The sequence below is a fragment of the Falco cherrug genome, chromosome 4, assembly GCF_023634085.1.
Source record: "Falco cherrug isolate bFalChe1 chromosome 4, bFalChe1.pri, whole genome shotgun sequence".
Classification (NCBI taxonomy): Eukaryota; Metazoa; Chordata; class Aves; order Falconiformes; family Falconidae; genus Falco; species Falco cherrug.
This window is the reverse complement of record NC_073700.1, coordinates 109,529,124-109,555,317: the sequence shown is the minus strand read 5'-3', so window position 1 is coordinate 109,555,317 and position 26,194 is coordinate 109,529,124. Positions and strand designations below refer to the sequence as shown.

The window sequence follows — 26,194 nt, the reverse complement described above, 5'->3', positions numbered from 1 at the left end:
TGAGTATTTATATTCATAAAGCCAAGTGTGTACCTGTACTTCTGCAGACCAAGGAGATGGTCAATGGTTACAGTAATACATATGTAAATATATTACCATCTGCATTTCAGAGAGCTCTTGACAAGCTTGGTTTTGCAAGACAACCTGTAGAAAACCAAGCACATTAAAATATAAGACAAATTAGTATAAGCTTTAGGTTAAATGTGTGTGTTAAATGTGTGTGTTAAATGTGTTTGCACCAAAACAAAAAGCAGTAATCATACAGCAAATATTTACCAGCATAGATTTTTATTTCTTTTCAAAATAATGGGGTTTGTTTAGATTTAAAATACTTTAGTAATTGCCTAAAACAAATGTACAGTTTGTTAGAACTTCTGGTAAGTGCTGTTCTTGAGTTTTGAAAATGTGTGACAGAATACAAGAAAATACAAAACTGAGTTAGCAAAATACAATAATGGAGCTTTATAAGAGGGACACACATTCTATGTTATTTTAACTAAGTCTATCAGGTAAACATGCTGTAACAGCTCTCCACGTAGAAATGCCTGCCTATAAACTTAATCTGCAACCTGAATCCCAGGAAAAATTCACTACTGAACCAATTCAAGGCTAGTAGGTCAAAGGAAAAAAATAATTAATTTCAAGCTGTGTTTCTTCATTGAATAAATTTTCCCTTTTTCCATAAAGTATTCTTTTTTCATTTTAATAGATTGATATATATCATAAAATCACTATACAACATTGTCTTACTATTGAAGATTCACCTAAGTTTGTAGCCATAATGTAAGTTACTTTATATGCAAACAGTTAAGTGTTTCATAAAAAAAATATTTATTTATTGCATCTAGTCAAAAAAAAAAACTTTGATGGCTCTTAAAATAAATCACTGTGTGGCTAATTGCCAAACAATCCCTTCCTTCCTCTGGCTTGCTTTTTCAAGAACTATGAAAAAACCCTGGAGTTCTTTGTGATCTAGACAACCAAAGATTAGTCTGTATGGGATCAGGATGCACAGTACTTGATTAAACCCACATACTTCTCAAATGAACTATAAGGATAAAAAAAATGTGGTTTGTTATTGTGCCCATTTCCAAAGGACAGCTCACAAGGTTTCCTCCTCACGTAAAAACTGGAACACAGCTGAGAAGTCTTTCAGGGCATAGCCTTTTGCACACATCATTCTGTAGATCTGATGTGCCTGGGATCCCAAAGGAACTGGTGTCTTTGTGTTGGTGGCAGAAATCTGGGCCAAGCCAAGATCCTGTGGGGAGGGAGAAGAGGGAGGAAGAGGGCAGACGGGAAGAAAGGAAGGAAAGAAAAAGTCAGGGGAGAAACAATAAGGATATAAATACCCATGTACATATTATAGGTTATTTGGCTTCCATTGTGAAGATAACTCTACTAACAACAAACACAATATTTCAGCCTCAAAATTTCAGTCTTAGGAGAAGGGAGTCTTGTTTAGTTTTTCATTTTTAGAACAGTAACTCAATGTTATTCAACACAAAACCACCAAACTTTGAAAGGCAGGCAACTGCCTTCAGGACAAGAGGAACTGTAAGATTCTAGATCGCTATATAACCTGGTAGCAAGACTCAGACTTTTTCCCCACTTTGTTATGTCATTTCCAAATATAAAATTGCCCTGGCTATTCACTTAAGCATTTCACATAGGTTCTGATGGCATCATTTTCTTGTTCGGGCAAAAGGACTTCTTTCTTTCTAAAAACAGGTTAAAAATCAAGCAGGAGGAATTTGAATAACAACAAAATTGAAGCCAATCAGCATGCATACATTTACTGTAACGTGACCAGTTAATATCAAAATTTGTGAATATGAATGGTTTGCAGCCTAACTGGAAAGATGTATTTAAAGGTTCCTTAGGGACTGTCCTGGGTCTGCTACAACTCAAAGTTTTCTCTAATGACTGAAGATAAAGGGATACAGAGAATAATTCTACTGCATTTTTAAACACTAAATTTGGGGCAAAAAAAGGAGAGGAGGTTGCAAACAGGATGAATTTGTAATCTGTCCTGCAAGAGTCCTTGGTCAAATACAGCTATAATCTGAAATAAATAGGACGAAACTCAAAGGCAAGTACCAGGTGATAACCATAGTTAGCTACAAATAGTCAGCTGCGTGCGTGCTGAACAGAAATGGCAAGCTAGGCTGGAGGATGTCTTGAATTCTAAGCTGAATCAGACATGAAACCAGCCAAAGAAGGAAAAGCTAACAAGGGCCTGGATGTATAAACAAAGCTCTTGTCTAAGTATGAAAGTAATGCCTGCACTCAAGGTTGCCTTTATAAGGTCTTGCTAATGAAATAAATGTTGTGGTCTACATTTCAAGAAAGTTGCAAAAGAACCTCTCAGGTGTTACTAGAAAGTGCCTGGATTTTCTGTCCATCCAAGACTATGGTGGTTTATTAAATTTGCTGTGGTTTTATTTAAAAAAAAAATAAAAATCTTTGATACAGAAGAACTGAGAGACTGTAGTACTGCTGAGAGCACCTTTGGCTTCTCAGGGATGACTTACAAGACAGGTCTTTACTTTGTGTGTCTGGATTTGAATTAGCACAAGGAAATTCAAGATCTTACTCTACTCCCTAAATGTCACTTTGATCTGTAAATCGGCTCTATAAAGGTCATTCTGATACAAATCAGAATTATAGTTACTCTTCCTATTACCCTCAAATGACTTCAAGATCTAGCAAAATGGGAAAAACATACGTATCAGATGTCACACGATCCAAAATATTCTTCACCTGCATCAGGGCAGATCATTCCTTCTTGTCTAGCAATTCTGTTGAAAGACTGATGACCTGACAAATCTAGAAAGTTATCTTAGCCTCACATGCAAGAAGATATTCCATAATGTATTCCTAGCCTCTTCTAAATCCTCTTTGTGAAATCTGTTGCCATATTATCTATTTTATTAAACTCCAAACTAGTGAAGGTGCTTGGTTTTGGTAGAGGTGATGATGATTTATTTCTCTCTGAAGGGGCATTCACAGAAGCAATCCCTGAAAATTCTGAACAGACTGCTAGCACAAATACAATTTCATAAAGCACACCACTTTAGTAATGAAACTCTGACTCCAAGATGGTTGAAACATCAGAAAATATCTCAATAATTAAATGGACAAGGACTCCTGACTCTGAAGTGCAGGAAGGTTGTTTTGGTTATTTAAATACCATTCTACAAATTAGAGCTTTGAAGGAAACAAAAATAATACGAAAAGTAAGTAAAGTTTATCTTTAACTTCAAGTTGTAAAGTATTTTGCATCTTTTCTCTTGAGGTTGGAGATTCCTAAAGTGAAAATAGTACAAAACAGCTCTGAAAGAAATCTGCCCTTTGCTGACCTTTTTGGAAAAGTGAAAATCAGAGCATAGTTTATGGCTCCTTTCATACTCTTTGGAACTGACAACACCTTCCAGATGTATCACTGTACTGAGTATTCTGACCACTTTTTCTCAGCTTGGAATAGGGAAACAGATTCTTTTTCAGAATATGCTTCCAATGCTCACTTTGAAAATATGTTTCCTCACATTTATTTTGCATAGGACATAAATGAAACTGCCATTTGGAATAAAGCTCAAAGGCTGTCTCAACATGACTCGAGAATATTATGATACAAATTGAGCTCTTCTCGGGATTCAAAGATGACATTTAATTAGCCACTGTGTTGTGAGTGAAAGATAGAACTTCTGGCCTGCAATGCCTCGAACACAAAGATGGCGAGGGGAAGTAAACTAGATCTTTTAAATGCAAAATCTTTAGAGCAGATTTCTCATGAAGCTGACTAAAGTCTATGTTTCGATATCAGATTTCAAGACTGAAGAGATTTTCAGAGGTGTCTGACAAACTTTTCTGTCCCAGACACTTAAAATAAGGAACACCTGGCTTTGTTTGACAGATCCACTGCTGAAAAAATATTTTTAAGAAAGCCTTTGACTTCTACCATATCTGATAAGTGAGCAGTAACTTGAAGTTCGGTAACTGTGTTTAGTGACTGTGAGTCACTCTTAGATATTTTCATGGTGGAGTATTTTCTTCTCAACCTCCAGGTTGTTCCTACCTCTTTCTCCTTTGCATATAGCTTTTCTTTTTTAAGTGGCAAAAGCATGCTCTGTATTTCCTAGGAAAAAAAGTCCCCGTCTCAAACAATTCACAAACTGCATGGTATGTCACATACCAAATGAAATGGACAGTAGCAAGTCTTTCCACAAACTAAGGAGCAGTGTCTTAAAAGAGGTCACCACTGCAACAAATAATACCCTGAACGTGATCAGCTGTCTTGGCTACTTACTCATTCAGGTAATCTTCTGTCTATATAGAATAACATAGCATTGTGCAAGAGGCATGAGAGAAATGCAGTGCTTTTCCTTCTTACTGAGGATTCCAGCCTAAAGAAGGCACTCTTCAGGACCGGCTGGAAGGCATAATCAGAAGAGGCGAACAGCAATTACAAACCTCTCTGAGGACCTCTCCTCTTAGTTATCACTGATGCTTTATAACCAGAAGATGGCAGTTTCAACAGGCACAAGCCAGGCTGCTATTCCTCTAATGAAAGGAAGATCTTTCAAGGCTGCTTCCAGAGGAGATGAAGATCCCTCTTAAAAGCAGACCAAAAGAAAAAACTCTTTACAAAGAAATTTAAAACGGAGGGAAGGAAATATGTGCCCGCATCTCATTTATACTATGAGGTTATTCTGGGTAAGAGTAAGAGTTATGAATCATGAGAACAGAGATTGCAGTGTTACACAGGGCACAACAGGCAGAACAGATTCTGGAAACGGCAGGAGCTTTAAGGCAGGGCCAAGATCAGGTTGCTTACCGCTACTCAATAGCCCAGCAAACTCCAAACAATAACCTAACACATTTTATAAATCAGTTATCTAAATAACACTTTATTGTCCCCTGTGTTCAATGCTGCATACATGACGTAAAACCTGCTGCTTTCCCAGCATGTTTAAACACATCCTCAAAGAAATGAAAGCTCCTGGTTGTTGGTCTATAAATGTAAAATGTTGTAGGCTGACCACTGAGGGCTTTTGAGACACGCAGCATTAGCAAAATCTTTTGGTGTTACCACATGCAAAAATACTCTGGCCCACTCTGGACAGAATTTGGCTAATTCCACTGAATATGCAAATGCACCAATTGACATAAGTCAACTGCAAAATGACAGGAACAGTATCAGTAGGCAGGTATTACATACAGGAACTCCAGCACTGTGGAGATTTGCGTGAGTTTGATCACCAGCTCTGAGAACGTTGTTTTAGTTTTAACTGCTTAATTTCCATTGTACATGGAAGAGCTGAAAATGGCCAGATGGAGTTGGGAGTGCTCATAAACTGGTATGCCTAAAATCTGTCCTATATGAACTCAGGTGCCTCCCTCAGGACAGTATCCCTATGAAACTAATACTCAGTGCGAAATTATTTCCTGCATTTACATGCTTCGATGAAGGATCTCTTTCAGGGCTGGTTTTATAATTTACCTTAGGCAAGCATTGTGCTAAATGCAAAAGTAGTTCAAGAGTCACAGTTCTACAGCTCCTTCTTCTAACTGTGTCCTCACCAGTGGGATGCAGAGCCCTGACCTCCTTGCCTACTTTCCTCTGGCCTCTAAGAGTTTTGCTTTCATGACAACAGGGTGACTCAGGACAATGCTTTTCCTAGAACAGCCAAGAGCATGGCAGTAAGTGCACTCTCCTGGGATGGGATAGCTGTAGGTTACAACTTCTGAGTGCTGAGAAGGACCTAAACCCCAGATCTCCTACATCATGGACAAGTAATTTAGATTACTAGGTTATTACTCATAAGAAGCACTACTTCTGCTACCAACAAAGACGATACAGGAGAGCTCACAGGTGCAGATACCTGCAGAAAATAACTCTGCAATGGTGTGGGTTGTAACTTGTCTGCTTTCTGCATTCCAAATGGCCTTAGGCAGAAAGACAAGCACATAAGCAGCTGGTGTAGCAAAGAAGGGGATGCTAGAGGGCACGTCTGGAAGAGATTGGGCCCAAAATCTTAGATGTTTATGCCACTATTTGCACCTAATTAGGTCACCTGGATTTCCCCAAATCGCTTGAGTTTAGGCTCCTAAATTTTAGAGCAGTTATGCAAGAGGTACCTAAATGGCTTGCTGAATGCTTGCCATACACAGAAGTCCATAAGGACTCCTGGATTAAGACAGAACTCCAAAAGACAGTGCCTATAATCTCACTGAGTGGCTCAGCAGTAATAGTGGCTGGAAAGAGGCTGGCGGCTATGGAAAATCTCCCCACACAGCTCAGTAATTCAAGGCTACAGTAAGAGATCGGGTTCCCCTCTGTTCATGCACACATATTTCCCTGTAAACGTAATTTTTCACTGAGAAGAGAATTTGCTAGAAGCCCAGAAAGAAGCAACTGTACATACTTTACATGCAAGTGTTATGTACCTTAGCCATAAGCGTTGTTCCAAAGCCACCTTGATAATTATTAGCAGATGGTACTCCTTCCATCACTCCAGGAACAGGGTTGTATGTGTCACTTGACCAACAGCGACCTGAGCTCATATTCAGGATTTTGGCCAGCAGCTTTGGGTCAAGGCCTAATCTGTCAAAGGTCAAGGAAGAGAAGTGTTAATGTCAAAATGCACAAGACACGGGTGACTTGTTTTATATCTTAGGACCCTACCGTAATTCTCTCCCTTTATTATATGTAAGTCATGAAAAATGACAGAGTATTGATATTGGGGGTAGGGATGCTGTATCTTAAATCAAAGAGCATCAATCCACCATTTAAGCACTAGGCTTTCAGAGCTTTTTTCCTTTTGCACTAAGCAAATCCCCTTCACCTAGCAATTCTGAAAGTGCAAGCAAAATAAAGGTCCTCTGAGAACAGCAGTTCCCTTGTATTTCAATTACTAAAAGGCATTCTCTGTTCTGCTACCTACTATGTCACATACTTGTTCTTCATATCAAAATTGTATTCTCTAAAGCTGAACAAATCAAAAAATTCACAAGCAAGTATGGCAGTGTGAAAGTACTTGTGTGATGTCTTTATACAGCAATGCTAGTGCATTTTTGATGTAAACAAGACAATGCAAATGATCCTGCTCTAATAATGTGAACAAAAATGCTACACTTACCCAAAAATATTACTATTGTATACACCTGTACATTCTTTGCTTTGCTATTATTAAATCTTCATTATATCCTCCTGCTTGTGGGGCAAGCCTGCCTCTCACTGTGAGATATGTTATCTATTCGCAAACATATTCTAGTTCTGGGTCAACTGTTGATAAGGTTACTGATTCTGATACAACAAAGCTTGTCCAAGTAGAAACACCGTTTGTTCTATCACGGAGCTGATGGCATAAACTGCTGCTCAGTGTAGACCCTGAAAGTTCTTCAATATTATAGGAAATTAACCCTCTTATGAATTCATATTTATGCTGATACTAAGTTGCAAGTGTAATTTTATATCAATCGCATTTATACCAACGACAAGCAGCAGCAGTTGTACAAATGTTCAGTTATACTCGTGACAAAAAGAAAAGCAATGGAATTATCTCCAGTAACAACCCAAGATGAGAAAAGGACATTGTAAAAGGAATATATCACAACCTTCTATAAAGGATTTTTGTAGAAGTCAACACTCTTTCCATTAGCTGTTACACCACAGATTCTTTGCCAATCTCCATAGCCATGGCGATCCTAGTACCACTTCCAATGCTGTAGCACTCAACATTTTAATTTGTAGGTGGGAAAAGTTCATTACCAATGGAAGAGTTGCTAAAATTTATGTCTATTTATTCCAGTAGACATTTTGGATTTGTAAAACTACATGTAAGACAGTGGGCCCTACAGCATGGCTCCTGTTCCTGTAACAGCACGTGTCTTCTGCAATTCTGCCCTCCTAATGCAAAGCAGGATCACTTTCTGTACTGCAAAGGGAGCTTTTTAGCATTACCGCTGTGCACTCTTTTTTATGAATTGCTTGCAGCAGCCTCTGGAATTCAATGGGAAGTCTCCTGCTGGCCTGAATGGGATCAAGCTTTATTCCCCTCCCCATTTTTTTCCCAACCTTCTGACTCAAATGAATGCTTTCAAATGCCATTTCTTTAAAAAATGTTTTTTCCAGCAGCAATATGTTTTCAGAGTATTTGAATGGTACTTCTACTTTGCATAGTGCATCAAAGTCTTCATCAAGAGCCACTCTGAATATCTGCTTTAATTGCTGTCATCCAAAAATCCCGTACTGGGAGCAGACAATGCCTGAGCTTTCAGATACACAGAGGTTGCTTATTTTTGGCCAAAACAAATCTCTTGGCTTGTTTTTTTCCTTATTGTCGTTACATCCAGATCAGTATTTTTAACAATTTAGTGCCTGCTTGTGTCATATCTAGGTGCATGCAGAGGCCTGTAATTACAGCTATGAGTATACTACAAGACAGAGAGCTTATTATTTCAAAATGCATATAACCCTCCCAAAGAATGCTCTTCTCACAGTGTTCCAACTACCTCTTACTTTAAAAGATATGTGTGTATTATACAGACGTGTAAAATATTGTCTGCACTAGATCTGGCTACTCTTGCTCTAGGAAAAGAGAAAGGAAGATAGTGTCAGTTTAAATCCCTGCTTCTTCAAAATTCATTGCTCTTAAACACCATGCAGATTCTCTTCAGGAGACCTGAACCTGGGTTTTTTTTTTTTCTCCTTTGCAGCAAGTGTATCATTAATAAGAGCAAGTTAGAAGTGCTTTGCATTTCATCTTTCTGAGGATTCATCCACTGGTGCATATATAACTGACAGTTAAATTAGACATATATTAAAATCAGTTACTGAAGTCATCCTCTGTCTTCCACTGTGCCCAAAGCTTGTAATGGTCTGAAACCAGCTAGAATATACAGTAATTGTCATTCAGTGAGAGTCTATCCTAGAAAGTCATGCTTCAGTGGAGAAGACTGAGTTTCCATTTGAAATCAACAAATTAATCCAAGACAGGTATCTGAAAGGGCAAGTTTAATAGGAAGCAGCTACTGGGCTCTCAACCATGATAAAATGTTATTGCTGTTTCCCTGTAAATTGGCTGGGAACATACGATACTCTCTGCATAAGAGCTCCATTGCTGTTCAAGAGATATACTGCTCAAGCTATCAAAATGATGACAGTCTGCCAGTCCCCATAACAACTTGCCATTGGACATGGTAAGAGCTTGTGCATGCGCGTGTGAATTTACAATTACCAAAATGTTCTTCTCCCTTATAAGCAGAAAAGAAGCCCATGTATTAACTGTACTTATAATAGAGCAAAAACAATTGCTTTCCTCAAATCAATGCTTCTTCAATAACATTCCTAATGAGCTGAACGGCAGAAACTCAGCAATGGACACACATACCAAAAAAAGGTTAAAGCAGGAACCCTTCCAGCCACTGCTAAAAACTCAAGTTTTGCTGAGCTTTGATAAAACCACATACTGAAATTTTCATACCCTCCGCCAAGAGTTCAGTCTGGAACAGACAGAAAAATTGAAATGGTACCTCACAAAAATGATACATCCTGGTCTCATTTTAAGGTGTAACAACAGAAGTAGCTGAGCTGTTGAGAGAGTTTCTCATCTCAAGGTGCTTCAGATAAATATCACACGACATTGCAAATATTCAAGCAGAACCTTAGGACCCTTCTACAACAGCTAAAAATGCCAGAGCCACAGTGCTCCCAGAGGAATTCTTTTTTTCAAGGCACTCTCTAAAATTTGCCATGGGGATGTGCCCAGGGCTAATCATCCCTCAGCCTGCAGCATATGCTCCTTTCTACGCTGTTGACTCCCATTTCTGCTCATGTCTTCCAGCTACAGCCCAGCGGTACACACAGAAACCAGATCTAAAGACTGAAACTACATTTAGACTCAGCATCAGAGAGCAAAGTTCTTTTATTGGTTTTCATTTTATGAAAGCAAGCGGGCACAAATCCATATACAGTAAAATTGCTTAGGAAAAAGCTGTACTTGCAGCTTTTGATATAAATCCGGGTGCCACTGCAGTCCCTCATCATAGAGACAACTTCCTCTTCTGTTGGAAGTAGAAATGTCATTTTGCAGGGAGGTTATTGCCACAGAGCCCTTATTGCTCTCCTTGTCCCTTATATCCCAACCATATTAAGCAATCTTGCCCTGTCTTGTGTCACCACATAAGCCCTCCCCTGACTCTGTGCAGGCAGTTTCTGAAGGGACCGCAAGCTGCCTGACAGGCAGTAACTTCCATCTGATCTAAACACAAGCCAGGTATCAGCAGTATTTTAATTTCCGAGCTTTATTTTGCTAGTATTAGACATTGTTTCACTGGAACTCAGTTACTGACACTGAGATGATCAGCAAAAAGAAAAATAGTCTCTGGCTGTGAACTATATCACTTAACGTTTTTATTTCTTATTTGTGAAGTTTACATGTACTCTGTGTGTTGGTTTGAAACAGTACGTCAGTACAGTATTTTCCAATATGCACATTATCCATAAAACCATATAGTAAAATCTACTCAAGATTTTTCTACTGACAAGTTGCACTACCATGCTAGAAAAAAAGAAAATACAAATGACAATGTGAATTCATTTCCAGAATGTCTGCCACACCTTCTAACTTTTAGACATTCATAGTAGCGACATTCATAAAGCATCAGGAAATTAATGGAAAAAACAAAACAAGCCTTTCAGTGGTCAGAACTCAGGGTGGATTTTTTTTTTTTTAAATTAGTTATGGAATCTAAATCAAATCACTTCCAGTGCAAATGAACACCTTCATTAGTAAATGAAGATGTTTAGTAAATAAAGATGATGACAGAGTAAAGTAGAAAAGCAAGTGGAATATAAATGCAGCAATTACATAGCAATATTGCTTATTTTTCTGTAAGTTTATTGTGGAATTTTTGCTCATTAATGTCAATTTTCCTTCCTCCTCACCACATTCTATTTGCTACTTATGTTGAATTTTGGAACAATTCTATAATTTTAAATATCAAATAAATAAAACAATAGCAGATGTAATTTAAAAATGTGAAATGAATAAAACAGTAACCCTCTGCTTCAGAAAATGAAAATTTAGGCTTCATGGTTTACGAAAACATTAGAGAAGAGGTGGTTTATTAATAGAACTAATATCACACTGTTTTGAAGACTTAAGCTCAGACTATATATTTGTTTCTGGAAGGTGCTGTAATACGACTTTCTAGTTACATTTAGTTCAGTTAGCAATATTTTGAATAACTAATTATCCAAAGTCCCTAAAACTCAAGATTTAAATGATGTAGAAGATATACACAATGCATGACATGAAGATATTTTATATTCTATCTAAAAGTTAAGAACATGTCTAAGCTCCACAATTCCTATTATGAATTTTTTAGATTTCCAGTGTCTTTTACCATCGTTAGATCAGAGTCAGAATTCCTTCACCAGTTACGCATCAATCTAATAAATCACGTTCAACTTCCTACTCTCTCCAGACTATGCAGCCACACAATTCTTTTGAATTTTAGACTTGGAAAAAAATCTGTTAGTTTTATTAATATAGCAACATTTCTAATAATTAGAATTGCAATTGTTAACTTGTATATTACAAATTTGTACACACCAAAAGTAGAAAAGCTCTTATTCTAGTTACAAGCAGAAGTGATCTTCTCCAGGATTTAAATCACAACACATTAAAATCAGTGCAAGGGTTCCAAATGACTTCATAAGGCTTTAAATGACTGCCTCTGTCTTAAAACTCATGCTGTTTCGGACTAAATGAGATTTTGCTCTTTGTATAATTTGGGTTACAATCAGCAGGTTTCTTCTGCAGTAAGTACACTTCCTTCTTAATTACCATGATTGTAGGGTAGGGAGATTTGTATATCGCCACCTTCACACTGGATTTTTGCTTACAAACGCTGAATACAAATTCAGCCAAAATTTAAACTGGAAAAGGGCAAAATGAAAAATGAAAATTCTCAACCCCTTCAAGCTACAATGACTGCAGACACCAACCCATCCTGCACAGTGCTTATACACCCAGAATATCTGTCTTCCAAATCTCTTGATTTTATTTTATATAATTCCTATAGAAGTAGATAAAAACATAATGAAAAATCAGTTACATATGCTTTATTAAGTGAACCATGACTTAAAACAGAACCTGATGAAAGCTCTGCACTACACTGAATTACAATAGTTGTAAACAATGCTACTGTTTTATTATGGCTTGATGCAGACATGCTTCAGTATCTTACAGACTCTCAATTTGAAAATGTAAATGGTACAGGATATTGATAAACCAATTAGCACTGATGCAAAGCAAATTCCTCTTTTATCTCAATTACAACATGACAACTTAATAGGTCAAGATAGTCTAACATCTGAGACAAGGGCAATTCAATAAAACAACTGCATCTTGATATGGTAATTAAGAGGAAATGTGAATCCATTACATTGCCTCGTGTATGTGCACATATGTAGGCTTATTTATTTATTTATTTAAGCATTTGATGCCCTCTTGCTGGTTTTAGAGTGCATCAAATCCACATGAACACACGGTCTAAAGCCAGTTGATAAGTATCTACAATATCTGTAGTTTTAGCAGGCCAATTTTAAGGATGCAACTGTGCAGATAAATAATTCATGAAGAGCCTTAAAACATACTCAATTGCAAGATAATGTCTTCCAACATAGGACTTCCCTGTCTATAAATTTGCAAATTATTTAGATCTGGCTAAAAAAGTTTATGAAAGGATCGAATACTGTGATTTGAACTGGTACTTGCATGTACTCTATTAGAAAACAAAACAAAATCTCAAAGGCCACAGCAAAATAAATAGGTTACAATTGGAAAGGAAAAATAATTTTGTTTGAATATGCTGCCACTTACAAGTCAGACGTACCAACTGCTAGAAAAGAAATGCTAGTCTTAGCATTGGCAAGAGTGTAGTGGAGCATACTCCAGCTTTTTGACAAAGTAGGAGCTTTGATTATGACAAATTGCAGTGATAATGTCAAACAGAAAGGTAGATACTTTTTTATGCTTTGGTCTTCATTTAATATACATACTGTACTAGAGGTTTTAATTTACAATGCATTTTGGACTAATTTGGCAAAGTAAAAGCCAAGAAGAGCCATATGGGAGTATAATACTCTTAATATACTGTACATTAGCTTAGAATGCAAACACAAAGTTACCTCTATATTACCTTTGCATGTTTATAATGCAAGACAGACACTGTACATTGCACTACAACAGAACAAATAAACTCTTAACTTCAGATGCAGAATGCGACGAGTATACAGCCAATACAGGAGAATATTCCTGTTCTGAAGAGCCCTACTTTACTTAAATAATCCCTTTAGCATGTTAATGGCTTTATAAAAGAATTTCTGGAAAGCGTTTATCTATGTCATCTAATCATCCTTGTCTCAGCAAAAGTCAGCCATAATCCACAAAAACTGTTAACACAGAAAAAATGCTTGCATCCAATACAAAAGTCAAACAAACCTGATTCCAAGATTCATAGCCTCAGCAGTTCCAATCATACTGATGGCCAAGAGCATGTTGTTGCAGATCTTTGCAGCCTGAAAATAAGTTAAACCATCAATTACTTTCTGCATTTTCACAGTCCTAACATGGCAGAATCTTCTTTAACTAGGTCTGGGACACTATGGTTAAATGTGTCCCGACAACTCTCTTCTAAAGGTAGCACCAGAAAGCACAAATCTATGATAGATGAAGTCAATGAAAGCTGCCCTGTGGCTCCTTCAGAGATTAGGAAATATTTTTTTCTTAGTCTAGTAGCTTGGTTAGCATACGTGGCATGTAAAGGCTCTTTGTCCTTCAGAACATTCATTAAATCTAAATTTAGAAGAAACAAAATCAAAATCTTTGTCCTCTAAGGAGTATAATCTCAACAAGCCAATGTGGAGAAAAGCACCACATCAGATGGTTTTTGTGGTAAGCTATACAAGTTATTTTACAAACACATGGTTGAAGACAAGTGAACAAGCAAAGGAGTATGAAGATACATTATCATGCATTTAGTACTGGAATAAAAGAGTAGGTATCATTAAAGAAAACCAAAGCAACAAAAATAAAAGACTGAGATGACTAGTAACCCCTCAGGAAGCATTACCTGTCCAGTTCCAACCTCTCCACAGTAGACCACATTAGAACCCATGCATGTCAGTAACTCTTTGGCAGCATCAAATTCTTGTTCTACTCCACCAACCATGAAAGTAAGGTTTCCAGCTCGAGCAGCTCCAACACCTGAATCAGGACAACATTGAATTTAATATCACTATTTAAAAAAACTGTGGTAGTTTATTCTACCAGTAAGGGTCTGATGATGTAAAATTTATGTGCTTAACACTTCACTTACAATAAATCTCCCAAAGCCTAAGTAAAAGCAAGCCTACAGTCCCATTACTTGCAGGATCAGAGATCTTAATTCTCAAACATTTGATGAAGATAAAGCCACCTTATCTTTCAGGCATACTGGTGGATAAACAATTCACAAGATTTACAGACAACTGGCAGTATCACTATAGTTTCATACAAAGAAACAATCAACCCTTCCCTGCAACTTTGCACCCAACAAAATTCACTGTATCTGAACTACTAAAAAAAATATCTATTTTTTATAACTACTCTGCATACAACTATTGTCAAACTACTGCTCAAAGTTAAGTCTGCTTCTACCAGCTTTTCCAAACCTAGGCTAATTTTTATCAATGCTTTCTGATTTTCATGTAATTGAACATCTGAAAGACACAGACATATAAAACCATTACTTCTGAATCCCTGCAGTTTATTACATTTCTAATCTGAAGCAAAATTCTACTTAATTTGAGAAACGTTGAGTTTCCAACATAAAAACTTAACACATATACAATGACATAAAGAACTATGTAAAAAAACAATATAAAAATGATTCACACACACAAACACACTATGCCCAGTTTTATTCCTATAAACCTGTCCTGTCTTTATCATAGGTCAGTAAGCACACAACATAGTTCTTTGATTATATATTTCCTAAGCACAAACCCAGCAATTTTTTCCATGAAATACGCTATTCCTCAAAAGAAGCCCAATTCTAGTAAGAATTACTCGTACATCCTCCATCTCCCCATCCCCAACATTTAATGGATCGAACTGCTAGGAAAATTTGGCCCAAACTGATGAACACAGCTTCCTCACTATTTTTCACTCCAGCAAGAAGCATAGCCCCTGTATATTTTCTGTTCTATGCATCAAACTTGGTCTGTTAGCATGTACATCTGTAGATAACAACCTACTTTCAAATTAAATGTGCTCAACTAGGTACAGTGTTCTTACAAATAGAATGTCCCAGTGAAACAGTTTGTGCTTCCTCCACATGGCAGACCATTTGGATTTCATTTCTACAGTAAATCAGGCTGCTCTCCAGCTATGGTTCACAGTTCTTTGTTGCCAACTAGCTACCATAATAAACATTAATAAATATTAATAAATGTTTCTATTGAAATAGTTTCCAGAGTGTAACTGGAACTGCCTTCAGTGAGCTAGTTGTTGTGTAGTGACAAGTGAAAATGCACTCTTAAAAAGCTTATCAGTTGAAGACAGAGCTTTTTTAAAAAATAAGCAAAGAAACAAAAAATACAATCTAACCTCAAATAGCAAAAAAGTTATTCTGTTAGAAATATATCCTACTTAAACAGGACATTTCTGTTTTCATTGTGCCCCAGTAATAAATGAAATTATGCAATAAAAACAATAGAAAAAACAATAAGGCCACAACTAAGCCACCATGGCAACCAAGTTTTTGCACAAAAAGTCCTGCTAAGGTGAGCAACCATACCAAGCTCATCAGAGCTTCTCTCAGCTTAAAGCCTTAAGGCCCTGTAAGTGCTGCACCACAGCTAAAGAGTGAAGCAGTCAGTACTGGACTTCCTTTTCGACATCAAGGGCAGTTACACTGCAGCTCCTCACGCTGAAGAATTTGAAGAGTTTTTGATAGCTTTCCCATTAAAATTTCAATTGATGTACTGTCTTTGTGCAACTGCTCTGTGTGACTATGTCTACCAATGCCCCTTTCTGTATCTGTCAAGCATTTATTTCCCCCATTCTGCCTTCCAACATGTATCTCCTTTTGAAGTCACTGAAGAATTTCAGACAAATTTGATAGATCAAGCTCTCAAAAATAGTAAATACCTACCAATCATGTGAAAATAGGCAACAGAGAAAAGCGGCTTCCACTGAAGAAGTAGCTGCTCAACCTACATTACCACCTAGAATCACAGAATCACTGGATTGCTGGGGTTGCAAGGGACCTCTCAAGATCAGGAAGTTCAACCCTGCTGCTCGAGCTGAGGCAGGTTGCCCAGGACCATGTTCAGTCGGCTTTAGAATGTCTCCAAGGATGGAGACTCCACAGCCTCTCTAAGCAACCTCTTCCAGTGTTTTACTATCCTAACAGTAAAAAAGTGTTTTCTTGTGTGTCAGATAGTCTTTCATGTGTTTTAATTTGTGCCCATTGCCTCTTGTCCCGTCACTGGGCATTACTGAGAAGGTTCTAGCTCCCTCTTCTTCCTTCTATCCCATCAGGTTTTTATACATGTTGGTAAGATTCCCCCTAAGCCTTCTCTTCTGGCTAAATAGTCTCCGCACTCTCAGTTTCTCCTCATATGAAAGATGCTTCAGTCCCTTCATCATCTTCATGGTCCTTAGCTGGACTCACTCCAGTAAATCTGTATCTTTCTTGTACTGGTGAGTGCAGTAACTGGAGCATCCAGAAGAACTCAGTCAGGTCCACGACTTCAAAAAAAATCAGTCTGTACATACAACTGTTGAGGTACTGAAATATCGACTGGTAAAGATCTTCCCGCTCAGGTTGAGAGACACCCTATTTGCAGCCAATCCTTAAATCTCACTAGAACAACTCCTCCTTGGGCAACTCACAAGAACTGTGCTAAGGGCAAAGCCCAGATTTAGAGCTAACACAAACAGGTCATTGTCATCATGTTGGCTACCAGCTTACTATGTACATGACCACAAAGATTGCTACATTAATAAACACAATGATTTTCATTCCATTCCTCTAGCTATTTTTATTCAAACCACATAATAGCCTTTACCACTAATCCTGTGATCTGACCTGCAGCAAATTAAGTAGACAATTTAAGTCAAAGCTTACAAACAAAATCCAGTACTATCCATCATAGGTCAATAGCCTTGTATCTAGATTACAGACTGCTAAATAGCTTCAGAGAGTCATTTATTAGAGCAAAATTAATGCTGACAATAGTTTTCAGCTGGTTAATCTTCTGACAGCTGCACTCTCTCACTTGTTCAAACACATTTCACATAGAAAAAATAAATTAGGTAGAAAAAAAGAGCAATTTGTTGTATAATGCAGAAGGCTTGGAAAATTCTCTTTTTAAAAACAAAAACCTGTTTCCTTCAGGGTAAATTTTATCATCTAGGGTTCTTACCAACTATCAGCTATTTTATCACAAGCAACACAGCGAATTTATAACACTGGCAATTTAAAAAAATTCCGGCAGGGAGTCTAAGAGTACAAGAACTGTAACTTCAGCTAAAAATAGAAATAAAAAATCATTACACAAGAATGCACAGCTTTATTTCACAATCACAGATTCCTTACCAACAACACAAGCCAGTAAAGTATTATCAGCTTCTAACAGTAAAAAGAGCAATGAAGAAAGCAGCACAGCTAATACAATTTTAAAAAGCCAATGATTTTTTTTTATCTTTTGATTTTTTTTGAAGATCTCTTACCACCTAAGAGATGTATGTATGTACCACTGCTCATTAGGGTCAAAAGTCCTTCAGAACAGATTTGTTCTTTCTAAAATACAAAAAGCCTCTTCTCATCTTCAGGGAATGGTTTTCTGAGAAACTGTATTTGTGATTAGCATATGAAGATTTCCTCTGCTGCAAAGCAAGACTGCTGGAGCCTGTGGCTGCAGTCACAGAATCACAGGTTGGTCAGGGTTGGAAGTGACTGGAAGGAGCCCGGCCCCGTCCTCCTGCCACCCACCCTTAAGGTGTTGGTACGCACGGGTGAGACCCCCCTCGGCCTTCTCCAGCTACACAGCCCCAGCTCTGCCAGCCTCTCCTCACCAGGGAGGTGCTCCAGGCCCCTCACCAGCTCCGCAGCCCCCGCTGGTCCCTCCCCAGCAGCTCCCCGTCTCCCGTGACTGGGGAGCCCAGCGCTGGGCCCAGCACTCCCGATGGGCCTCACCAGCCCGAGCAGAGGGGCAGGATCAGCTCCCTGCACCCGCTGGCCACGCTGCCCCTAACGCGCCCCAGGCTCCCACCCGCCTTCTCGGCCACAGGGCCACCGCTGGCCCGCGGGCAACCGGCTGTCCCCCAGCACCGCCCGGCCCTTCCCCGCAGAGCTGCCCCCCAGCAGCCCACCCCCAGCCTGTGCCGGTGCAGGGGCTGTCCCTCCCCAGGGCAGGACCCCGCGCTGGCCCCTGTGGGACCCCATGAGGTCCCCTCCCCCCGGCTCTCCAGCCTGCCCAGGCCTCGCTGAGGGCAGCACGGCCTGCTGGTGTCCCGGCGGTTCCTCCCAGTTTGTGCCATCGGGAGACCTGCCGAGGCTGCGCTCCGTCCCCTCAGGTCACCGATGACCCAGCTGAACAGGACGGGACCCAGCGCTGACCTGGGGCACAGCGCTGGCTACAGGCCCCCGGCTGGGCTCTGCGCCGCTGGTCGCAGCCCCTGAGCTCTGCCCTCAGCCCGCGCTCAGCCCATCACTGCCCGCTCACCCAGCCAGCTCCTGAGCTTGCCTGGGGGCTCTGGGGGGGGGGCACTGCCAAAAGCCTGGCTCAGGTCAGCGTAGGCACCACCCACCGCTCTCCCCTCATCTACCAAGTCCTACGCTCAGCTTCTCTAGGATGATCCCCCCACACCTGTATGCAGAAGGAGGTTGCACCAGCAGATCCCACAGAGTAGCTCAGCTCCATGTCAGGAGGTCATAACACCATCAGAGTTTTTCCCAGAGATATAAACTGGCAGGAACAGGTTTTCAAATATATATGATAAGAGGTCTAGCTAGTGGAGAGACATGCAAAAAAATGTATCTGGGAAGAACCATGTTGAGAAGTTATAAAGTAGTGCTGCAGTACTTTATACCACAGCATATAACGTGGAGATGGGTTTCCTGCTATGGTGCAAAAAGGTTTTGCAGTAAGATCTGAAAAATTAATTTATTTTATCAGAAGAGGTACATAAAGAACTGGTCTTCAAACTATCCTGTTGCTTCTAGCTGAGTTACATGTGGGGCAAGGATTAGTTCAATCCACGTGCTTCTCACTTTCATTGCCACTGGACTGCTCCATGAACCTGATGCAGAGTGGTTCCCAAGTTCAAAATTTTAGATGAAAATGTGAATAATGTGAATGGTGACTTAGAAGCCCTCATATGACAACAGAAACTGGTCCCAGCTATCCTGGGACAGTTTGGAGGTGACTTCGAGTTTTAGCCTCCAGGCCTGGCAGCCTAGTTCAGTAGCCAAGGCATCCTGGCCTTCCATATTCACTTTTCATTGCTTATTACAACAGTATTTAGTGTGTTAGAAAAAGTCTTTTTAATTGGCCACTGATGTTTCTGGTACAAAAAAAAAAAAAAAAAAAAAAAAGGAAGTCTTACCTCTATAGTTACATCATTAAAGCAGCTTGGCTTCAATCACCTTGCTTATTATTAAGAATACAATTTGCTAGAAAAAAACAATGTTCATGTAAAGATGTGACAAGAGAGTATCTGCTTTTGGTTTTAATGCATTTATTGTTAAAAACAAATGATACTATAAGGCTATGTGTCACAGCATCATCACAGTGGTGATGCTGAAAACGGTTATGTTGCTGAAAACACAAAGCACCCAAGCATATCGCTGTGCCAAAATATTTAAACCACTGTTGCCTTGCACCTGCAGACAAAAAAATTTGTTGCTGACAAAGTTGAGAAGAAAAACTGAAACAATGTGAATACAGCTGTTTCAGAGACTCCAAAGGACAAGCTGGACATGAGGGCTGTAACATCAAGAAGTTTAGGCAAAAAACCATCTATTTTGTCATTTTTTAATTCAACATAGTCTATTGAGCACTTTTAACAACTAATTTTGTGATCTAAACTGGAAAAAAAAATAAACAAGAAAAACAGTGCTAGAGTTTTAATCCTGTCTCCCGTTTTACAATGTTGCACTCTCAAGTGTAAGAGTTGAGGCTTTGCCTGTTGCGCTTTGGGAAATGCAAGGGAACACTGGTCCTTTATTCCAGTATTTTTGCAAAAATGCAGCTTAAGTGACTGCAGTTGCCTCAGACAAGCAGGTTCTTGTCATGTTTGCTCTCTTTCAGATAGGTTGAACTTGAAAGCCTGCATCTGTGTATCTTTTGTGTGTGTGTGTTTTTAAGGACTAAGCAATTATTTTTAAGTACCTGCCAGCTCACATGAAATACTTTGTCTTTTGCAACTCACAAAAAGTTAAAGGAAGACACACAAGGAAAGATTAACAGAAAAGGTTACCACTGTTTTGCTACATATATAAATGCAAAACTAATTAAAAGGCACGTATAGGCGAAATCAGCTACAAATCCCTACTGGAAATAAATGCAGAATATTTTAAACCACACTATAAATTTAAAATAACAATGAGGATACTACTTATTTCATAAAATATAAATAGGGTATAATTTTTTTCTACTTGCTCCATAGACACCGTCTGCCATCCTCAATCTTTTTCCAGGAAACACACACATTAAACCGTCTCAGAAAAAAAAGCCCACAACAAACCACCACTCAGAGCACTTGTGTTTCTCCCTATTGCAAAAATCAGCATCAAAGCTAGACCTATGAAGCTATTCTGCTGCCATATAACTAAAACACAGTAAATCACTTAATTTGCTCAAAAGAACTTAAATGTTTTAACCAGTCTGCCATCAGCGGAGATAAAGAAGAGGGCCGATGGGACCGAGCAGCAATGTGAGCCGTCTTTAAAATGCAATTGTTCTAATCATTTTCTACAGATGCAGCCTCACAAGGGGCTGCTGTCACAGGGACCATTTACGACTTGTTATGGTGTCTCTATTGTTTACCAGGACGTTTGCTAAAAAGGCGACAGCTGGGACAGAAAGCTGCTCCTCAACGAACAATATAATCCCGTGAAAGTAATCAACAAATTTAAGGGTGTTAATTAACTTTACACTTTATCATGTTCAATTAGTTGTCCTTTCTCAAAAAGATTGCCGTGCACAATCGGTTTAGAGCGTGCCATGTTTGATTTGTAAGTGATCACTGTTTCTGTTTCAAAGTCCATGTCAGATGTTCTCTTGGGTTTTGGTGACACAGATGAATGGCTCCGCACATGTTAGGGGGTGATCTGGTTTAACATAAACCAGCATAACATAACCCCTTGTTAACGTATTGCTGGCCTTTGCAGAGCAAGAACAGAAACGCCCGTGCACACGGACGCACACATACATGCATAAAACCCCTGCAGCAGCACCACAGACAACGACTCAAAGTTTCATTTTTGCTGAAACGCAAAGACACAAATAAATGGGCAATTTTTCATCATTATATCTCAAAGCAAGACTTGTCTTACAGGGGCACGCTTGGGATCATTTCTTCCCAGCAAGATCCCTAGTTCTGCTGCATTATGTACTATGCACAAGCGCCTTCGTACATTTTACATAACACACGCTGCCTTTTCTAATGGCAGCTGAGCAAACGCTGGGTAGATGCGCTAACTTCTTGTGTATATCAAATTCTGTGGTGGCTTTTAAATACCTGTACTGCATTTATAATGGCAGAGATTCTAGAAGAAAGTTGAATTAATCTATTATTAAAATTTTCCCTTTAACGCACCATTCCTGCTTGCTAATGGGACAAGGCAAAGCTCATGATGAAGTGACAATGTACTTGGAAGTGTGCCTTAATGAAAGTCATTGCTGTTTTTCTCTTCTGATAAATAGAGCTTTGCATCACCGTATCTCATAAACTAGTGATGTTTGAACAAAAAGGGAAATGGAGATTCAGGTCAATGCTTTGAAGATTTATACAGCTAGCACTCAATATTACTCCAGACCAAAGCACGCTTATGGAAGTCGAAGCATCTCTTCACAGCATAATTCAATTTACAATTTCTTAAGAGTATGGCTGTACAAAGAAAAAAAGTCTAGCGGATTTTTATTCTGCAGCAACCAGCAAATTAAATACACATTAGCATTGTTATTTAAGCAGTTACGTCGTACATAAAAACAAACTGCAAAAAAGCTCACCCAAAGCCCGAAACAAAAATGCAAAGAAAGCCCAATGGAAAAGTTGTTAACTCTGAAAGCTAATAATGGACTAGGTTAAATATTTAAGAGAAAATTATAGACTATATCAGAAATAGCTGAAACCACAAAACAAAGCAGTAGAAAACACTAGTTTTCTGCTAGGAAGATCTGCAGGGAGAAGGGAAGCGGTCGATAGATCCTTAAATTGGACGCAATAGCTGTTCTTCTATCCCAAGTTGGCAGCTGCTACATTTGCAGACCTGGTTCATTATTTACCCATAATGACCATCAAGCTCCAGTCAAAGTCAGATCACAACAACTGTCAGCAGCTCTTTTAATTAGCCTTCTTTGAATTCAGATAAATATCACAATAGCCCAGCTTCTGCTGAAAAAGCAACAGAAGACTGCAAGGAATAAGCTGCTCTGACTTCCTAACAAACAGTATTGTGAAAAAGTCCAGAGAATATGAAGTTGGTTGTTGTTTTTTTTTTTAATTGAGGAAGGTATGGTGATGTGCACATTATTATTTTTCCCTCACGCAATATTCATATCACGACCTACAATTCCTGTTTATGTGCAAATTTGTGCATCTCAAATGCCAACTCCAAGCGTTACTCCACAATCAAAAAGGTAAACTTTAAGAGATGGTTTACAGGTACTAATTAAATCTCTAACCTCTGTGAAATCATATGTTTTGAAAGACTGAATCAGAATTAAGGAATGCACATATTAACAGGATTATCCTCTCTCCTAATTTATCTCCTTCTGTTTGTTTATCCTCAGGGAACATAATCTTCTGTTGCATCAAGCCACTCTCATTCTCCCTGTGTCAGCAGCAGAATAATAATTCCCTCCTCCTCCTCCGCTCCCCCTCCCACAAGCACAGGCAAGAATGAAGGCGAGTGGATCAGACTGTGTGCATCAGCATTAATGCTCAATGCAGCTATTTTCTTAGTAGTAGCAGAGACTGAAAGAAAGATGTAAGAGAGGTGAACAATATGCTACCTGTTCTGGGCAGCCCAGCAAGAGAGGGAGAATTAAATAGTTTGCCTCCTACAATAACCTGAAGGCAGAAGATGCAGCCTTCTGTTGTAAGACTGCTGTAATAGCCTTTCTTTAGCACTTCCGTTGCTGGGTCCCTGTTTTGCAAGATGCTGTCCAAAGACAAAAGACAGTACCAAACTCTCCAGTCCCACATGCCAATCTGAGAAGTGTTGCTGTAAACGAAAGGATCTTCAAGAGCCTCAAGGAGAATACACTTAGGGTTTTACATGAATCATGAGGGTACATGTATATAAACAATAGGTACATACATGTATTATAGTAGCCTAAGATATCCCTTTTGGGCACAGAAAAATTATGTAAACATCCCCAGGAACTGAAGGTAGGAAGTAGTGTAGAGGAAAGGATAAAGAACTGATTAAACAAAATAGGCAAAATGGTAATGAGAAGCTTTATGCTTTTAAAGGAAGCCCTAAGTGGAATTGTATAGGGATTAGTACTTGAACTTGGCCACGGATGCTAGAATAGAAATCTTCAATCTGATTTAGATATATTATAGAAGGACATCAAAACACAGAAAAGAATATATAAATCACACAAAAACTGAGTAGAAGCTGTTTTTAAGGCAGTTTAATATGAGGGGAATGCACCAGGAAAATTTTACGAGACAGTATTAAGTAGCAACTGATGTCTCCAAAAGGATTAGCCAAAGAAAATAAGTTGCAAAAGGCAAATACATACAGAGGATACTTTAACTTTTTCAACAGAAGTACAAGCTGGAAGGCCTGATGAGATCGTTCTGTCTGCAGCATTTTTCCTTAAAAGCACCACATTTAGTTCTAGTCATTGTAAGTCAAACAGAAATATCAAAGCACCTGAAAAGTTACCAGGTAAAAAGGTTAACAGCACTGCAATAAGAGAGGAAATGAAGTACAATTGATTAAGTTATTTGCTTATTTTTAATATCCAAAATACTCTATCAAAAACATTTTAAAACAGTAGTTCGAATCAGTCTTTTTTCCTATTCTCTCCCTTTAATCCATACTCCACCATAAAAGGCCTAGACAACAGAAAAATTCCTTAGGTGTTCTTGCTGAAGTACCAGATTTGGCTACTTCTTTACCCATTCCTAATATTTAGTTACATGGTCCAAATGTCATTTGGGGCTGCAGACCTATACAGAAAGATTAAAACACAACACTAAGTATCTACAGTTGTGGACAGCAAAACTAACTGCACAGAACTTACCACAGTTCAAAACAAGTATTTCATTTTTTATCTGAACATCAGCAAGAAGGCTGTACAGCCAGTGAAGAATGGGAGCAGCATATTCCGTATTTCCAAGATATCCAAGTCTCAAAGCGGACTTCAGGACAGTCCAAATGTAAAGCACAAGGCACTAAGCTATCTGATCAACCATTGCTAAGTTCTGAGTAAGCACAGCATCAAATACAACAGAAATATTGAATACAAGAGAAACAAAGAAAATAACCCATCATCTTCGTGCCCAGTGCTACTGTTTGAATTTCTAAGAGAAGATCCAAAAATGAAATATGAACATCACACAACTTCTCAGATACGTGGGCCAGCGCTAACCCCCTGCACAACAATTTAGCAAACAGGCTCTAGCACTATTCCTGTCTTGCCCAGATGAGGCTTCAAGTCCTAGAAATAAAATTTCATCTCAGTCACACAGCATGAAAACAAGAGTAATTTTTGTCTGGCATTAGAAAGGTGACAGAGCTGCATATTTAACACCCATTGAGGTCATCGCAACCTTTTTCTTCAGAAGATTCCACTCTATGCAGCAGATCAGCAACCAGAAAATAAGACTGTGATGGGACTATAGGAGAAAAAGCTCAAAGGGATGAACGTCTATAATGTCCCTTTAGAAAGAGAAGGTAAAATCCCAGGAGAGCTGTTCTATCTGCTCTAACTAGAATCCACAGACAATACCAAAATTAACAACATCAAACCCACAAAAGCTTAATATTTGTGTGGGATAGCAAAAGCCACAAATAGAACCAATAGTCCACCCTGCCGTCACAACTTTTCATCTCATCTCTTCTGACTGAGCAACATACAGGCAAATTCATGACCAACAAAACCAGATGTGTGGCCAACCTTGCTGAGCTCTGTCAATTACAAAAAGCAGTTAGCCATACACCACTACATTTGCAGATTTTGCTAGTTGGACTTGAATGTCTCTGTATGCAAAGTATGAAATACTTACGCATTCTGCCTTAACTCCACAGTAAAATGCAAGCATGTTTACATGGCATCATGGAATAGCTATGTAATTGCTGAAACCCTTTTATTATCAAAGAAAAAACCAAGAACTTTTGAAGGAAAAATAAACCAGGAATTTTTAATATTATTGTTTACATTATTTCTCCAGTATTGGTACAACCATAACAAGCAATTAATCCCTTTAAAAAAAAAAAATACTTGAAATGCTTTAGTCCTTTATGATTTTCTTTGACATGGTATTCTCATATAGGTCCCCAAAAGCAACAAAATACTGTAGCATGCTTTTTTGCTGAATAACAAAGGCATTAAACACATTGCAAAAAAAAAAAAATCACACCGAAGTATGCATTTAAACTGCATTGCTCAACAGGTAGGGGTTAAAGTGTTCTTAACAGAATGTTTCCTTCTTAGAAAGCCAGCTGCAGAAGCCTAAAGTCATGCAGGTAAATTTCTATTGATGCATTCATAAGTCCTTTCCTTTATATAAGAAAATAAAAACATCGTAAACACAGAAAAATGAAACAATAAGCATTAAAATGAGGTGGAACAGCATAGCATACCTATTCCTAAGCATTTCTAGTTCACCTTAGAGCTGAAGATGTAGCAATGCTATACGCCAGTCCCAAGCAGTAGGGGTATATTTAC

The 26,194-nt window shown here is 38.7% G+C and overlaps 1 protein-coding gene across 1 annotated transcript in view; it reads right to left on the bottom strand.

The window, feature by feature from the left end:
- Positions 1 to 269: 269 nt before the first annotated feature.
- The window catches only part of HIBADH (3-hydroxyisobutyrate dehydrogenase), an 84,902-nt gene continuing 58,977 nt past the window's right edge, over positions 270 to 26,194 (bottom strand). Inside the window, exons 5-8 of the mRNA XM_055708856.1 lie at positions 14,146 to 14,279; positions 13,515 to 13,591; positions 6,451 to 6,607; positions 270 to 1,261 (exon numbers count right to left, since the gene is read on the bottom strand). Coding sequence (XP_055564831.1) covers positions 1,103 to 1,261; positions 6,451 to 6,607; positions 13,515 to 13,591; positions 14,146 to 14,279 — 527 coding nt within the window. The 3' untranslated portion in view covers positions 270 to 1,102. The remainder of the gene's footprint in view (positions 1,262 to 6,450; positions 6,608 to 13,514; positions 13,592 to 14,145; positions 14,280 to 26,194) is intronic.